The 18,248-nt window shown below is 41.3% G+C and overlaps 1 protein-coding gene across 3 annotated transcripts in view; it reads left to right on the top strand.

Annotated features, from left to right (window-relative positions):
• Positions 1-18,248, top strand: part of STX2 (syntaxin 2) — a 71,060-nt gene that overhangs the window by 42,000 nt on the left and 10,812 nt on the right. For all 3 annotated transcript variants that reach the window (XM_038763709.1, XM_038763708.1, XM_038763710.1), the window contains exons 4-9: positions 1,785-1,859; positions 8,151-8,224; positions 9,264-9,372; positions 13,623-13,696; positions 13,796-13,933; positions 17,254-17,364. In XM_038763709.1, coding sequence (XP_038619637.1) covers positions 1,785-1,859; positions 8,151-8,224; positions 9,264-9,372; positions 13,623-13,696; positions 13,796-13,933; positions 17,254-17,364 — 581 coding nt within the window. The remainder of the gene's footprint in view (positions 1-1,784; positions 1,860-8,150; positions 8,225-9,263; positions 9,373-13,622; positions 13,697-13,795; positions 13,934-17,253; positions 17,365-18,248) is intronic.

Below are 18,248 nucleotides of genomic sequence, written 5' to 3'. Positions count from 1 at the left end.
AAAAGGGGGAGACAAAACCAAACATACTACAAAATAGAATAGATATGTAATAAAATAGAATAGAACAATGGGTTAATCAAACCTTTATTGCCAAAGAGTTTGATTTACAAAAAGGGTCTATCATTGGCCCCTTTTATAATTAGATTTCAGATTTCTGCCAAATAAAATCCTGCTGTCACTGGATGAGACAAAGCAGTTGTAATTCCAAGACAATATAAATATGTGAATGCTGTGTCCATCAGTTGGAATCTAACTGGATATTAACGTGAACTTTTAAAAAAGAAAACAATTCTCGGTATCAGGTCTAGGCTGCCAGTCCCACTCATTCTAGGAAAGGCATTTTTCAATCCCACGTCGATCCACGACGTGATCATTCTGTCTGTGTCAAGATAACCGTTGTTAAAATGAAAGGAAATAAAAGCCGGTGAGAAATTTTGTAATCCTTTCTGGAAACAGTAGGGATGAGCTAAATGATGTCTGCTTCCAATTTCTCCATCCGGTTGGGCAGAGCTTAGTACAGTGCTCTGCACACAGTAAGTGCTCAATAAATATGATTGATTGATTGATTGATCTGGTTTCACAAATGATTGTATTGCCCGGAGGCACGGGGGAAGTGTCTGGGGCACGTGCCAGGGTCCTGGAGAGATGTAGGCCGAAGTGTTGCCACGACCCTTTGGAGGCTGAGCCATTGCTCAGGAGCCCATTTGGCTATTTTAAGTCTCAGTGGGGCTCCACCACTCTAGGAAGGGGCAACCAGAAGACAGTTTTAGAGACTTTGAGATCATCATCATCATCAATCGTATTTATTGAGCGCTTACTAGGTGCAGAGTACTGTACTAAGCGCTTGGGAAGTACAAATTGGCAACATATAGAGACAGTCCCTACCCAACAGTGGGCTCACAGTCTAAATGGGGGAGACAGAGAACAAAACCAAACATACTAACAAAATAAAATAAATAGAATAGATATGTACAAATAAAATAAATAAATAAATAGAGTAAAAAATATGTACAAACATATATACATATATACAGGTGCTGTGGGGAAGGGAAGGAGGTAAGAAGGGGGGATGGAGGGGGGACTAGGGGGAGAGGAAGGAAGGGGCTCAGTCTGGGAAGGCCTCCTGGAGGAGGTGAGCTCTCAGCTAGCTTGGCGGATGGGCAGAGGGAGGGCATTCCAGGCCCGGGGGATGATGTGGGCCGGGGGTCGATGGCGGGACAGGCGAGAGCGAGGTACGGGGAGGAGATTAGCGGCGGAGCAGCGGAGGTTGCGGACTGGGCTGGAGAAGGAGAGAAGGGAGGTGAGGTAGGAGGGGGCGAGGGGATGGACAGCCTTGAAGCCCAGGGTGAGGAGTTTCTGCCTGATGCGCAGATTGATCGGTAGCCATTGGAGGTTTTTGAGGAGGGGAGTAATATGCCCAGAGCGTTTCTGGACAAAGATAATCCGGGCAGGGAATGGAAGATGTGGCAGGGGATGGAAGGATCAGCAGAAGCGGGGCAAAACCCAGCATCTGTGTGACGGCAGTCTAATTATGACCACAGTCTAGAGGATCAGCCATGCTAGTTTAGTGTGTTCCCCTGGCTTTGCCAACAAACGGTTTAAGTATTGCTAGTCAGTTTATTGGGAGCTTTTGGTAATTGGCGTTTGGGGAGGAGAGAGGGTGGGACTGCAGAGAGGGAAAAAAAAATGAAAATGCATAGATAATTCCCTAGAAACGATGATTTTTAAAAAAGATATCCGTGATTAAAACTGCCAAATACATCTCAGATTTTTCTTTTTTTAAGGAACAAAGGAAGACTTAGAAGAACTGAATAAAGAAATCAAGAAAATTGCGAATAAAATCAGAGCCAAGTTAAAGTGTAAGTTCAAAAGTGTTTTGCTGCTAGACAATCTTCATAATAAAGCCATAGCTAATAGTAATAGTAATTATGGTATTTATGGGCTTTCTATGTATTGGACACTGTACTAAGCGTTGGGGTGGATACCAGCAAATTGGGTTTGACCCAGTCCCCACGTGGGGCTCACAGGTTCAATCCCCATTTTACAGATGAGGTCACTGAGGCCCAGAGACGTGAAATGTCTGGCCCCAGGTCATACAGCAGGCAAGTGGCAGGGCCAGGATTGGAACCCAGGACCTTTTGACTCCCGGCCCATGCTCTATCCACTATGCCTTGCTGCTTCTCTTGAGAACTCTCCATTTATGATGCTAGTTCTGAAGCATGAACTTGGAGAAATTGATATTGTTGCTTTTTCGTAGTCAGAAGAGAAGCATTCCCAATAACGCATGAGTCCCCAAATCATAGTTGCGTCTCTGGTCTGGTTCCACAACAGCCTGGCCAAAATCATTTCCTGGTTAAGTGAAAAAGTCCTTGGCTTTCCATCTTTTCAGACTGGAAGGTAAGTCCTCCCCTTAAATCACTCAGTCAGTTGTATTTATTGAGTCCGTATTGTGTGCAAAGTACTGGAAGAGTATAGTACAATAGATTTGGTAGACATGATCCTTGCCCACTAGAAGCTTGTAGTCTAGTCGGGGAGACAGACATTAAAATAAATTGTGTCTCCTAACTTTGTTATATTGTAATCTCCCAAGCACTTAGTGCACTTGGGTCTGTGACCGTTGGGTATTTGATAATCGCCTCACCCTCAACCCCATAGCACTTATATACATATCTTTAAATTATATATTATAAACCGCTTATTTATATTAATGTCTGTCTCCCCTTCTAGACTATAAGCTTGTTGTGAGCCCACTGTTGGGTAGGGACTGTCTCTATATGTTGCCAACTTGTACTTCCCAAGCGCTTAGTACAGTGCTCTGCACACAGTAAGCGCTCAATAAATACGATTGATTGATTGATTGTGGGCAGGGGATGTGCCTGCTAACTCTGTTGTACTGTACTCTCCCAAGCTCTTAGTGCAGTGCTCTGCACACAGTAAGCAGTCAATAAATAAGATTGATTGATAAGTGCTGTGAGGCTGAGGGTGGGGTGAATATCATCAGTCATCATCAATCGTATTTATTAAGCGCTTACTATGTGCAGAGCACTGTACTAAGCGCTTGGGAAGTACAAATTGGCAACATATAGAGACAGTCCCTACCCAACAGTGGGCTCACAAATATCAAGCTCTTTCATTCATTCATTCAATCGTATTTATTGAGCGCTGTGTGCAGAGCACTGTACTAAGCACATGGGAAGTACAAGTCGGCAACATATAGAGACAGTCCCTATCCAACAACGGGCTCACAGTCTAGGAGGGGGAGACAGACAACAAAACAAAACATGTGGACAGGTGTCAAGTCGTCAGAAGAAATAGAATTAAAGCTAAATCATCATCATCATCAATCGTATTTATTGAGCGCTTACTATGTGCAGAGCACTGTACTAAGCGCTTGGGAAGTACAAATTGGCAACATATAGAGACAGTCCCTACCCAACAGTGGGTTCACAGTCTAAATAAATCAATCAATCGTATTTATTGAGCGCTTACTGTGTGCAGAGCACTGTACTAAGCGCTTGGGAAGTCCAAGTTGGCAACATATAGAGACAGTCCCTACCCAACAGTGGGTTCACAGTCTAAATCAATCAATCAATTGTATTTATTGAGCGCTTACTGTGTGCAGAGCACTGTACTAAGCGCTTGGGAAGTCCAAGTTGGCAACATCTAGAGACAGTCCCTACCCAACAGTGGGTTCACAGTCTGGAAGGGGGAGACAGATAACAAAACCAAACATATTAACAAATGCACATCATTAACAAAATAAATAGAATAGTAAATATGTACAAGTAAAATAGAGTAATAAATCTGTACAAACATATACACAGGTGTTGTGGGGAGGGGAAGGAGGTAGGGCGGCGGGGATGGGGAGGAAGAGAGGAAAAAGGGGGCTCTTAAGGGGTACAGATTCAAGTGCAGAGGTGACGCGGAGGGGAGGGCAAGTGGGGGAAATGACTGGTTTAGTTGGGGAAGGCCTTTGAGAGGAGATGTGATTTTAGGAGGGTTTTGAAGGTGGGGAGACTGGTGGTGTCTCATATATGGAAGGGGAGGGAGTACCGGGCCAGAGGGAGGACACGGGCAAGGGGTTAGCGGCAAGATAGAGGAGATCAAGTTCCACAAAGTAAATTGGTGGGAGAGTAGTGAAGCATGCCGGCTGGGTGGTAGTAAGAGATCAGCCAGGTGAGGTAGGAGGGGGAGAGTTGATTGAGTTGTCTTAAAGCCGTTGCTGCTGTTAGCGTCAGCCTCAATCAATCAATCAATCAATCGTATTTATTGAGCGCTTACTGTGTGCAGAGCACTGTACTAAGCGCTTGGGAAGTACAAGTCGGCAACACATAGAGACGGTCCCTACCCAACAGCGGGCTCACAGTCTAGAAGCCTCCCCTTCTTGCACCTCAGACTCCCTCCCTCTCCCCTGCATTAGACTTGTTCTCTAGACTGCCGATTTGTTGCCGATTTGTACTTCCCAGGCGCTTAGTACGGTGCTCTGCACACAGTAAGCGCTCGCGTGGCTCAGTGGAAAGAGCACGGGCTTGGGAGCCAGAGGGCATGGGTTCTAATACCAGCTCTGCCACTTGTCAGCTGTGTGACTTTGGGCAAGTCACTTCACTTCTCTGGGCCTCAGTGACCTCATCTGTAAAATGGGGATTAAGACGGTGAGCCCCACATGGGACAACCCGATCACCTTGTATTCCCCCCAGTGCTTAGAACAGTGCTTCACGCATAGCGCTTAACAAATGCCATTATTATTACTATTATTAAAATGGGGATTAAGACTGGGAGCCCCACGTGGGACAACCTGATCACCTTGTATTCCCCCCAGCGCTTAGAACAGTGCTTCACACATAGTAAGCGCTTAACAAATGCCATTATTATTATTATTACTATTAAAATGGGGATTAAGACTGGGAGCCCCACGTGGGACAACCTGATCACCTTGTATTCCCCCCAGCGCTTAGAACAGTGCTTCACACATAGTAAGCGCTTAACAAATGCCATTATTATTATTATTACTATTAAAATGGGGATTAAGACTGGGAGCCCCACGTGGGACAACCTGATCACCTTGTATTCCCCTCAGCGCGCAGAACAGTGCTTCACACATAGCGCTTAACAAATGCCGTTATTATTATTATTATTATTATTATTATTATTAAAATGGGGATTAAGACTGGAAGCCCCACGTGGAACAACCTGATCACTTTGTATTCCCCCCAGTGCTTAGAACAGTGCTTCACACGTAGCGCTTAACAAATGCCATTATTATTATTATTATTATTATTATTATTAAAATGGGCATTAAGACTGGGAGCCCCTCGTGGGACAACCTGATCACCTTGTATTCCCCCCAGCGCTTAGAACAGTGCTTCACACATAGTAAGCGCTTAACAAATGCCATCATCATTAGGATTATTATAAATAAATATGACTGACTGAATGAATGAGTTATGTGTCTATTGTTGTACTCTCCCAAGTGCTTAGTACAGTGCGTTGCACTCAGTAAGTGCTCAATAAATACAGTTGAATGAATGAGTGCACCCCTAACTAACCCCTTTTTAAAAATGGTTGTATTTTTACCTGAAGGACTGAAGCCACCTGCCCTCCCCAACATCCCTTTCCGAGTTCCCTGGTTTGGGCCAGGATTGGGAGGAGATGCTGTAAATTGGGGAAGGAAAAAAAAGTAGGGGATTGACAGGATTGGTGGTGTGGAAGCAAGCACAGGGGGGTGGGAGGGAACTGGGAAATAATGGGGATGGGTAGGAAAAAGCCACTCTGATGGCTCAAAAAGGCGAGGTCAGTGAGGGATTGCTTATGTTGACATGAAGTATGTCATGGGTTGGGGAGGGACTTCTTCACCCAACAATTAAATCCTGTTTACCTTTGATACTTTCATATTTTACTTTTTGATGGTAAGTATGTTGCAACTGTTTCAGATGATCAAGCCCTTTTAAAAACAAATCCTCAACTCTACGGGGAGGGGCTTTTTCTTTGGGTAATAGGTTTTTTTCTCAGAAAAAAGGAGGCAGGTATTTTGATTTGTGTGAATTCTATTTAACATCTTCTGAGTTTACTGCCCAACTTGAAAAGCAAATAGGAGTATTGTGGGATAAATAGAGATCTCTGTTGGATCTGGGGAAAAAGAGGTCATTAATTTTTACCATGACACATTCATTCATTCACTCAATCGTATTTATTGAGCGCTTACTCTGTGCAGAGCACTGTACCAAGCGCTTGGGAAGTACACGTTGGCAACATATAGAGATGGTCCCTACCCAACATTGGGCTCACGGTCTAGAAGAGATCATCATCATCATCAGTCGTATTTATTGAGCGCTTACTATGTGCAGAGCACTGTACTAAGCGCTTGGGAAGTACATGTTGGCAACATATAGAGATGGTCCCTACCCAACAGCGGGCTCACGGTCTAGAAGAGATGACAGAAGTGATGAAGTAGCAGTAGAGGGGGAAATCAGGTGAGTAGTTGAGAGGTAATCAGAGAAAGCCTCCTGGAAATGTGATTTTAGGAGGGCTTGGAAGATGAGGAGAGCAACGTCTATTGGATGTGAAGAATCATCATCATCATCAATCGTATTTATTGAGCGCTTACTGTGTGCAGAGCACTGTACTAAGTGCTTGGGAAGTACAAGTTGGCAACATATAGAGACAGTTCCTACCCAACAGTGGGCTCGCAGTCTAAAAGGGGGAGACAGAGAACAAAACCAAACATACTAACAAAATAAAATAAATAGAATAGATATGTACAAGTAAAAGAAATAAATAAATAGAGTAATAATAATAGAATAATAGAGAGTAAGAATGAAGAGTTCCTGGTAGAAAGGAGGGTTTGGGAAAGAGTTCAGCGTGAGATAGGTGAGAATGAGGCATAGTGAGGACCTTGGCTCGAGAGGAGTGAAGTGTGAAAGTTGGGGCGTAGTGGGGAAAGGATAAAGAGATATCTTTATGAAGATATATAATCTTAATTAAGGAGAACCTTTGCACACTGTTTTGCATCTCGCTGGTTTTCATGTCCGTTTGTAAGGAACTGGATGCATATTTTACTCATTTGATTGCGAAGAGTCCAAATAGTTTGGGATTGCTAGTTGTTTGGAAGAGTGGAATGCGATTCTAAACACCCTAAGCGAACTGGAAAAGTGATACCACAAAAACAACGTGGAATTTAGTTGGAACAAGAACAACATAGCACATCTAGGGATGGAAAAACAAATACCATCATCATCGATCGTATTTATTGAGCGCTTACTATGTGGAGAGCACTGTACTAAGCACTTGGGAAGTACAAATTGGCAACATATAGAGACAGTCCCTACCCAACAGTGGGCTCACAGTCTAAAAGGGGGAGACAGAGAACAAAACCAAACATACTAAAAAGATAAAATAAATAGAATACCAGAAATCAAATAGCCTGAAACAGATCCAAGCCGGAGAAAGACGGACTAGGCACCAGTTCAACAGTACTGGTCATAGTTGGACAGAAGCTAAATATGAATTGGCAGTGTTGCTATTACTGAAGAAAGCCAACATGAGAAGATATTGGATTGTATCAGTCTGAGTCTGACAATCAGGGGCCGGGAAGCAATTCTGTCCTCTATTACAATGCTATGTTTGGGTCACTGCATTTTAAAAAGCCTGAGAAGGACCTTGAAGGCCCTAGTCCAGAGAAAAGCAACAAAAATTAAGTACATCATGAAAAAAAAATGAGAGGAATTCAGATTTTAGTCCAAAAGACGAGAAGACCAAGGGATTGATTTTGTAACTTTCAAACATTTATAAAGTTTTTATGGAGAAGAGGGTGACTGATTATTTTTCATGTCTACTGAGGATCAACTAAGACAGGAGAGATTTGGGTTGTGCATGAAAATTGTACTGGGCTACTAGTGAATTTGCCAAACATCCGTCTCTGGAGATCTTTAAGGGAATAATAGATCCTCTTCTTTTCTTTATGGATTAGCCATTTATCTAGCAGTGGGCTAGGGCAGATCATCTCTTGAAATCTGTTTCAGCTCCAGAATTCGGTCCTACGAAGACTGAAGAAAAGAAGCAACTTCACCATTTTACCAAGCACAGCTGCAGAACCTCTTTTTCCAGATTTATTTTTTCCTTTGTAATCAATTCTTCATTGCATTTTCTTTCAGCTATTGAGCAAAGTTTCGACCAAGATGAGAATGCCAACCGAACTTCAGTAGATCTCCGAATACGAAAAACACAGGTAGGGGGGTTGCTTCGTTCCTATCTCCAGTGAAGCTGCAAAACAATCACATCCCTTTTTTGAGTTAGTTTGTGAGACTTGAAGTGGAGAGGCAGTTAAGATTCCTCAATAAAAAGTTCTCTATGCTATTTGGGGTAGAATTTTCATATAAGAAATATCTGTGTTAACCTTATTCACTCATTCAGTTATTATTATTATTAAAATGGGGATGAAGACTATGAGTCCCCTGTGGGACAACCTGATCACCTTGTAACCTCCCCAGCGCTTAGAACAGTGCCTTGCACAGAGTAAGCGCTTAATAAATGCCGTCATTATTATTATTATTAAAATGGGGATGAAGACCATGAGTCCCCCGTGGGACAACCTGATCACCTTGTAACCTCCCCGGTGCTTAGAACAGTGCTTTGCACATAGTAAGCGCTTAATAAATGCCATCATCATCATCATTCAGTTGTATTTGAGTGCTTACTGTAAGCAGAGCACTGCTCTAAGCGCTTGGGAGAGTACACTATAATAATAGACACATTCCCTGCCCACAACGAGCTTACAGTCTAGAAAGGAAGACAGACATTAATATAAATAAGTAGTTTACAGATATGTACATAAGTTCTGTGGTACTGGGAGGGGGATGAATAAAGGGAACAAGTCAGGTTGATGCAGAAGAGCATGGGAGAAGAGGAAAGGAGGGCTTAGTCAGGGAAGACCTCTTGAAGATGTGCCTTCAATAAGGCTTATAATAATAATAATAATAATAATAATAATAGTATGTATTAAACACTTACTGTTTGCCAGACACTGACTAAGTTCTGGGATGGATACAAACAAATGTTTTGGGATGCGTAACCTAGATCTAGGCATTTGCTATTCATTTTAAAGCTCAGTCATGACCATGCCCTCAGAGACCTTCAAAACTACTTAAAACCCCAATATCCCAATTACTCAGTTGGGAGAAATTGTGTATTAGTTTCACTTAACCATAAATATTTTCCTCTAAATACAATACGTAACATAAAATATAACCTTTTTTTCCTTCTCATAGCATTCAGTTCTGTCTCGAAAGTTTGTGGACGTCATGACAGAATATAATGAAACCCAAACTCTGTTTCGGGAACGAAGCAAAGGACGGATACAACGTCAGCTAGAAATTAGTAAGCCAAGTGAAATTTTCCCTCTTACATGGAATTCTTTTGTATAAATTTAATAAAGCCTCTATATAAGACATGTGAGTTCATTTTGCAAAAGTAATCCCAATTTCAAGTAGGCAAGAATTTAAAAAAATGCAGACCTTTCATGGCTGCCTTATTCTTTAAAGCATCTATGCGATTGTACATCCCCAAAATAAGCCATTTCTGAAACAAGTTGAAAGGATCTTGTAACTTACCTCATGTTAAATTGCACCTGATACGTTTCTGTAGAACCAAAGACTGAAGAAAGCTTTTAAACAATTATTTTTGCAAAAAAATTGTTCTTTAATAATTCATTTGCATTGAAATAGAGAATTAAGGTAGTAATTTTCTAAAATTCTGATTTAGCGTTAATGAAATTGATTGAAACTATGCTTTTAAATGAACAATGTAAAGACCACAGAGAGAACTGTGGCAGAAGCTTGTATCCTGTCTTTACAAATGGCCGTTGTTTCGAGGAATTGGCAGGTGGTCAGTATATCTCCCATCTGTACGAAGGGTTCCAGGGAATTTTCTGAGAATTATACACCAGGAGTCTCACCTCTATATCTAGCAAACCAGTAGAAATGATAATTAACAATTGTGGCATTTGTGAAGTACTTACTCTGTGCCAAATACTCTAGGATAATAATAATAATAATAATAATAATAATAATAATAATAATAATGGCATTTGTTAAGGGCTTACTATGTGCAAAGCACTGTTCTAAGCGCTGGGGAGGTTACCAGGTGATCAGGTTGTCCCACGGGGGGCTCACAGTCTTAATCCCCATTTTACCGATGAGGTAACCGAGGCACAGAGAAGTGAAGTGACTTGCCCAAAGTCACACAGGTGACAGTTGGCGGAGCCGGAATTTGAACCCATGACCTTTGACTCCAAAGCCCGTGCTCTTACCACTGAGCCATGCTGCTTCTAGGGTAGATACAAGGTAATCTGGTTGGATATACTCCCCATCCCAAATGGGCTCACAGTCTATGAAGGAGGGAGAACAGGCATTGAACCCCCATTTTACAGATGAGGAAACTGAGGCACAGAGAAGTTGTGACTTTCCCAAGGCCACACAGCAGATAAGAGGAAAGCCGATATTTAGAAACTAGATCATCTGCTTCCCAGGCCCGGGCTCTTTCCATTAGACCGTACTGTATAGGATTAGGATTATTCAATACCAAATTTTAAGATTTGGGAGCATTTATGAAAATGCAGCCTGTTGAAGGAAACCAATGTTAATATGTTAGGGATACTCATGACACTAATTTGCAGAAGATTTTGAAAGTTTCAATAAGCATGTGGAATGAATAGAATCTGGGCATCAATCAATCAATCGTATTTATTGAGCACTTACTGTGTGCAGAGCACTGTACTAAGCGCTTGGGAAGTACAAGCTGGCAACATATAGAGACAGTCCCTACCCAACAGTGGGCTCACGGTCTAGAAGGGGGAGACAGAGAACAAAACCAAACATATTAACAAAATAAAATAAATAGAATAGCTATGTACAAGTAAAATAAATAGAGTAATAAATATGTACAAACATATATACAAATATACAGGTGCTGTGGGGAAGGGACGGAGGTAAGACGGTGGGGATGGAGAGGGGGACGAGGGGGGGGCATAATCTTTGACTTCCAAAAGGCCTTTGACTAGGTACCATATCAAAGGATTAAAAAACCCCCAAAACCAAGTAAGTGTGCTGTGGAACCTTGGACAATTCACTTAACTTCTCTGTGCCTCTGTAACCTCTCTGTAAAATGGCAATAAAATGCTTGTTTTCCTTCCCTGTGCCTGATCTACATCTCCAGCTCCGATCTCTCTCCCTCTCTGCAGTCTCAGAGTTCCTCCTGCCTTCAAGACAACTCTATTTGGATGTCCTCCCGTCACCTCAAACTTAACATGTCTAAAACAACTCCTTATCTTCCCACAGAAACCCCTGTCCTCCCCCTGACTTTCCCGTCACTTTAGACGGTCCTACCATCCTTCCCGTCTCACAAGCCCATAACCTTGGCGTTTTCCTCGGCTCATCTCTCTCATTCAACCCACATATTCGGTCTTTTACTAAATCCTGTTGGTTCAAGCCTCACAACATCGCTCAAATCCCCCCTTTCCTCTCCATCCAGACTGCTACCACATTAATCTAAGCTCGTATCCTATCCCGCCTTGACTGCTGTATCTGCCTTCTTGCTGACTTCCCTGTCTCCAGTCTCTTCCCACTGCCAGTCCATTCTTCACTCTGATGCCTGGTTCATTTTTCTACAAAAATGTTCCATCTGTCGGTCAATTAATCGTATTTATTGAGAGCTTACTGTGTGCAGAGCACTGTACTCAGTGCTTGGGGGAGTACAACATAGTAGACTCATTCCCTGCCCACAATGAGCTTACGGGCTTATCCATGTTTCCCTTCTCCTCAAGGACCTCCGGTGCTTGCCCATCCTTCTCCAAATCAAACAGAGACACCTTAGCGTTGGCTTTAAAGACTTCAGTCACCTTGCCCCCTCCTACCTCACTTTGCATCTATCCTACTACAGCCCAGCCTGCCCACTTCCTTCCTGTAATGCCAACCTACTCACTGTACCTCAGTCTTGTCTATCTCACCGCCGACCTCTCGCCCGTGTCCTGCCTCTGACCTGGAATACCCTCCCTCTTCATATCCGACAAACACTTACTCTTCCCACCTTCCGCGTGGCATAGTGGAAAGAGCACAGGTTTGGGAGTCAGGGGTCAATCAATCAATCGTATTTATTGAGCGCTTACTGTGGGTCGTGGGTTCTAATCCCTACTCCACCACTTGTCAGCTGTGTGACTTTGGGCAAGTCACTTAACTTCTCGGTCCCTCAGTTACCTCATCTATAATATGGGGATTAAGACTGTGAGCCCCACGTACCTGATTACCTTGTATTTACCCCAGTGCTTTAGAACAGTGCTTGGCACATAGTAAGCGCTTAGTAAATACCATAATTATTACTATTCAAAGCCTTATTGAAGGCACATCTCCTCCAAGAAGCCTTCCCTGACTAAGCCCTCTCATCCTGTTTTCCCATTCCTTTCTGCATCACCCTGATTTGCTCCCTTTATCCTCACTCCCATGGTGCTCATGAACATATCCGTAACTTATTTATATAAATATCTGTCTTCCCCTCTAGACTGTAAGGTCATTGTGGATAGGGAATGGGTCTGTTGTTATATTGTTCTCCCCTAAGCATGAGTAAGTGCTCAATAAATATGACTGATTCCGTCTTAGACCATTAGCCCAATGTGTGACAGGACCATGTCCAACCTGATTCTCTTATATCTACCTCAGTGCTTATTATGGTGCTTGGTATATGTTAAGCTCATCATAAATACCAGAATTATTATCATTATCATTAGGATTGGAAGAGGTGGTCTGCCATTCAGGGAAAACTGGCTAAAAGATAGGAAGCATGGTAAAGATAAAGGCTGCTTTTCAGGATGGAGAAGTGCAAATAATGTAATTCCCCAGGGATCAGTGCTAAAACCAGTTTTGTTTAACCTCTTCAAATTTGCTGATACCATTAAATTCTTCTGGGTAATGAAATGTCATGAAGATGTGGACAGATACCGGGAAAAACTAATAAAGCTGGGGGAGGGCCAAGACTGGCAGGTGGAGTTTGTGTGAGCACCTATAGAAAAATAATCCAAATTGTGATTTCATGATGATGGGGGCTCAGACCTATCATTCATGACTCAGGACAAAGAACTGGTTGCCTTTTTTTTTTCCTAAACCATCAATCCAGTGTGTGATGGGACAAAAAGACCATCCAAATTATGGACACCTTCAAGTAGGTGATAGAAAACCAAACAAAGACAGTCTTTCCTTTATATAAAAGCAAATGTATAGTGGCCCCTGATAGATGTGATCCACATTTTACACCGGTTGATTTCAGTTCATGTCTAAGGCCCATCCGATTAAATTCTCTCTGAGAGTGGTTTATCACAAAGAATTCCAAGACTTCCTTTAAAAAGACATTTATATTCCTCAAGTAGAATTTGCTACTCACCTCCAAGCAAAAAGAAATCCCTTGGAGATGCTAGGTTACTTTTCATATAGCTACTGTCATTTTTATAGCTTAACTTATCCACATAATTTTAAAAGAAACTGTATTGAAAGTATGATTAAGGAGATCTGTCAAGTGGTGCTAAATTGTTTTTTTTCAACTTTTTGAGCAAAGTGATTGACAGGCTAACTGAATTTTTCTAGCTGGAAAAACCACCACTGATGATGAACTGGAAGAGATGTTGGAAAGCGGGAATCCTTCCATTTTCACTTCTGATGTATGTACAGTATACGAATTGTAATCAAATTTAGGTATGCCTTTTTTTCCTTTCAAGCCCCACCATGGTTTATCTATTTCTTAATTTTCCTTTCCAAAGATTATATCAGATTCACAAATTACTAGACAAGCACTCAATGAAATTGAGTCACGCCACAAAGATATCATGAAACTGGAGTCCAGTATACGAGAACTACACGAAATGTTTATGGACATGGCAATGTTTGTTGAGACTCAGGTAAGTGACGAAATCATCTCATATCCTTAATCTACTTGAAAATTTTGATTTCCCCATTTCTGTAATTCTGATCTTTGAATACTGATGACACCACCACAGAAATCCTTTGGCATTATCACCTTGTATTTAATCTCCTTTGGAGTTTGTCATTTTATAATTAGCTCCTATGAAGATTAAGTAATCCATCTGGGTGATTAAAGAGCTGAAGTAGGACTGCATCAGGAAAAATGTAAAGAGTTTGGATGTGTGGGGCAAGAAGTGGACCCGGCTGTGGAGTGGATCTGGGATGAATTGAAGGAATTAGGGAAATAGGGCAGGGAGGGAAATACATGAGAATGAAGAAAAATTTGCAGTTGGATTTGTCACTTGTTGCCCATAGGCATTCAGGTTATTGTCACTTTTTTCTTTAATAAAGCATTCTTTTACTTAGTGACTGTGCTATTTCTGGAGCAAGCAGTTCCAAGCCACCGTGGTATTACTAGAAATCTCAATCCACTGGTGACTGAACTTCAGTGTGTTCCTATAGTGTTTGGGTCGTAAAGTGCAATTTAAAAATATATTGAGGAAGGCTGGCCGCTGATGGCCCTCACAGATACTGGGTGCACCGTCGCATGGACATTTAAAATTAAAATATTGGACTTAAGACTTAATAAAGACTTAAGGTACTGTGTCATCATCATCATCAATCATATTTATTGAGCGCTTACTGTGTGCAGAGCACTGTCCTAAGCACTTGGGAAGTACAAGTTGGCAACATATACAGTCCCTACCCAACAGTGGGCTCACAGTCACATACATCTACTGTGTCAGCTGTGGATAGAGGGGACAGACCAGCTGAAAAACAGACTGTTCTGCAAAAAACTGTACAAATCGCTGCCCTAAATTCAGATACCATTCTAGGCCAGGAACTATGAGAATTTGCCACCGCTTTGAAACTGCTCGGTACATTTTTGACCCGCTCACCAAATGTGTGGTAGAAAAATCAAACTTAGCTAATCAGAAATTTGAATTGGAGCCCTCCATAAACTGAATATCTGTTTATCTAGTGACCGTGAGCAGCACTCCAGACTTTAATATCTGAGGCCTATTTGGGCTTGAGATGAGCCCAAAGTGAGTTTGAGCCAAACCACTAGGGCTTAGGACTCACTTTGAGGAGCTCCCACTCATTCGTAGTTGCCTCCACCAACTGCTGGGAGTTGTAGTCCCAGAGTGTAAGGTCCGGGAGGTTAGGGGAAAGTTAACCACGCATATGCTGAGTTTCCATATTTAGCAGCATCTTTTGGAAGAGAGATATGGACCTGTTTGGTTTAGACCCCGTTCACTTTCTATTCAGGGTACGTTATCTACCACCTGCTGGCCCCTTAGGTGGAAAACTCTAAAGTAGGAAGCTGTGAGGCACCTTTTTTTAAAAAAAAATAGCATTTATTAAGTGCTTATTATGTGCAAAGCACTGTTCTAAGCAGTAGGGAGGTTAAAAGGTGATCAGGTTGTCCCACAGTCTTAATCCCCATTTTACAGGTAAGGTAACTGAGGGACAAAGAAGTGAAGTGACTTGCCCAAAGTAACACAGCTGGCAAGCGGCAGAGCTGGGATTTGAACTCCAAAGCCCGGGCTTTTCCCCCTGAGCCACGCTGCTTCACCTGTAAATTATAAGTCCCTTGTGAGCACGGATTGCATCTACCAACTCTGTTGCATTTTCCCAAGCCCTTAGTGGAGTGCTCTGCACGCAGTAAGCAGTCAAATATCATTGATCGATTAATTGATTGAGGGGCAGTCAACCCAAACCTGGCTAAATTCAACTTTCAGCTCAGCCCTGGCAGAACTCGGTTTTGGATAACAGTTGAAATTGAGCTTATACCTAGTTTTGTTCTGTTACCGAATTATTTTTTTTTAATAGACAGCTTTGCAATTACTTTAAAGCCCAGTAGAACCTAGAACATTTTAAATGCTTGCTCGACCTATTTGCATAGTTGAATTCAATTTTTTATCAAATTTGTCTGGTTGGTATTCTGGGGCTTAAGCCTCTTATGATTTGGAAACATCTTGGGGTTGCCAAATACCGGTCAGTTCTAATACATGAACTACTTGATAGCTTTGCCCCATAACTTGGTTTACAGATGACAGAGGACTTTACAGTGATGCAGGATGGTAAGAGTCATAGAGATGTGAGAACTGTCAGTTTTTATTCTGTTTCTATTGACCATTCAGTAGGTTGGGGGAAACTGAGGGATTTACAGGCCATATTCTAAACAAAAATTTGAGTGACTTCATCGCTCACCCTTTTTCCGGCCTGTGGCTAGGAATGAGTCAGAAAGTTGGGTGGGTTGGGAATGGATGTGCATGGTTGGAAAATAATGCCACTGGTTTCTCAATTCCTTGAAGTAGTTGCATTGACATATAATGAATATAACCGAACTGTATTAGTAAAACGTTTAACAATGTACCCTTCTAAATATAATTTTACCTGAGTGCTGTTTTGTTGGTCTTTAGATTTCTTTTTAAAAACCAATTTAGAATACTTCCATGTGATGTTAAATTTGTAGAGATGAAGCAGCCCTTTCCCAAGAACATGGAGTACCCGATTTCAGATAGAGTAGTGACCTTGTAAATGACCATGAAAAGTGTGCCAGTTTGCTTAAATTTGTATGTGACTGAACAAGTTGCCTGTGGTCATTCTTCAATGCTTACTATTTACTGCTGCTAATTATGTCTGCTGGTGGACAGAAATCCAGGTAATGCAAATGCATTTTTCTCCACAAACATTTCACTGAATATGCATTTCAGTTTGAAATTTTGTTCATTAATTCATCCTAAACAATATCCCCATTTGAGCCACATTTGGTACAGGGAAATGTAAAGAATCAGTAAAGAACTTTCTTCCATTTGAAAAATAAGCCATTTTATGTGCTTTTGTGTGCATTGTAATAAGATTTGTTTTTTCCCCAAAGACTAGTTTCCTTGCCCTGATTGTGTTCACCTTCAATAGCTATTGAAGGTTGAACTTTTAGATATTAAAACATGTCTGTACTCTCATAGATATGCCTTTAATATCTGAATTAAAATTTTGTCTAAATACTGTAGCTTTTTTATTATTTTTTTTAAGTTGAGGTTAAGTTTTAGAGAATGTATTTTGGCAGGTTTGTAATGGCTTCACCCTTCCTCTTCCCATTTGAATGCAAGAAAAAATAAGTTAGGCATTAATCATTGCACACAGCCTCTTTCATACCAAAGAACATCATTGATGTTATATGTAGTCTTTCTCAGGTTCCCAGTTAAATGATCTGAAATTGCACCTCTAAATTTCAAAATTTTATTTTAAGGGTGAAATGATCAACAATATAGAAAAAAACGTTATGAACGCATCAGACTATGTAGAACATGCTAAGGAAGAAACTAAAAAAGCTGTTAAATACCAAAGCAAAGCACGAAGGGTAAGTACATTTTACCAAAAAGTTTATATATTTGTTCTATTTTATAATGACATGTTTGTAGTCACAATACAGAATTCTGATCTGTTGTTAAGTAGGTTGTCACAAATAAGACTGCTGGTGAAGACTTTCTAGCTTCAAATGCAGCTAAGTCGAGCTGTGAAAGATGTATTGTTCTAGTGTCATTACTTAATTTTCAGGTTTTCAGTTATCAATTCTTTAAAAATTATATCCATAAAAGAAAAAGTCTTTCCTTTTGGAAAAAGGAAAATATCAGCGTGGCTCAGTGGAAAGAGCTTGGGCTTTGGAGTCAGAGGTCATGGGTTCAAATCCCGGCTCCACCAGTTATCAGCCGCGTGACTTTGGGCAAGTCACTTCACTTCTGTAGGCCTCAGTTACCTCATCTGTAAAATGGGGATTAAGACTGTGAGCCCCCCGTGGGACAACCTGATCACGTTGTAACCTCCCCAGCGCTTAGAACAGTGCAAAGCACATAGTAAGCGCTTAATAAATGCCATTATTATTAAAAACATATTTTGAGAGTTATTTTGTGGATTAACGGTATACCTCAGGGTTACAGACATTTATTGCACATTTTATATTGCATTCCATGCTTTTAAAATGCCTTTCTTAAAGAGGTACATTCTTGAGAACCAAATTTTTTTATTTATAGAATTATTAAATTTTACAACCTCTCATAATTAAACAGTTCATATTTATAATAGTTTTTTTTTAAAATCACTGAACCCCTGGGATGAAGGCGATTGAGAAAAGGCAAATACAGAGAAGCAAAATTGGACAGTGTGGTCCTGTAGTCCAGTTTCTGATAGTGGTTGCAGAATGCTTGAAGGACTAGCGTGAGGATACTCCTGGAAAACCAATCGAAC

The sequence above is a fragment of the Tachyglossus aculeatus genome, chromosome 21, assembly GCF_015852505.1.
Source record: "Tachyglossus aculeatus isolate mTacAcu1 chromosome 21, mTacAcu1.pri, whole genome shotgun sequence".
In the NCBI taxonomy this organism is placed as follows: domain Eukaryota; kingdom Metazoa; phylum Chordata; class Mammalia; order Monotremata; family Tachyglossidae; genus Tachyglossus; species Tachyglossus aculeatus.
Note: the sequence above shows the minus strand (reverse complement) of the source record. Positions and strands in the feature narration are given on the sequence as shown.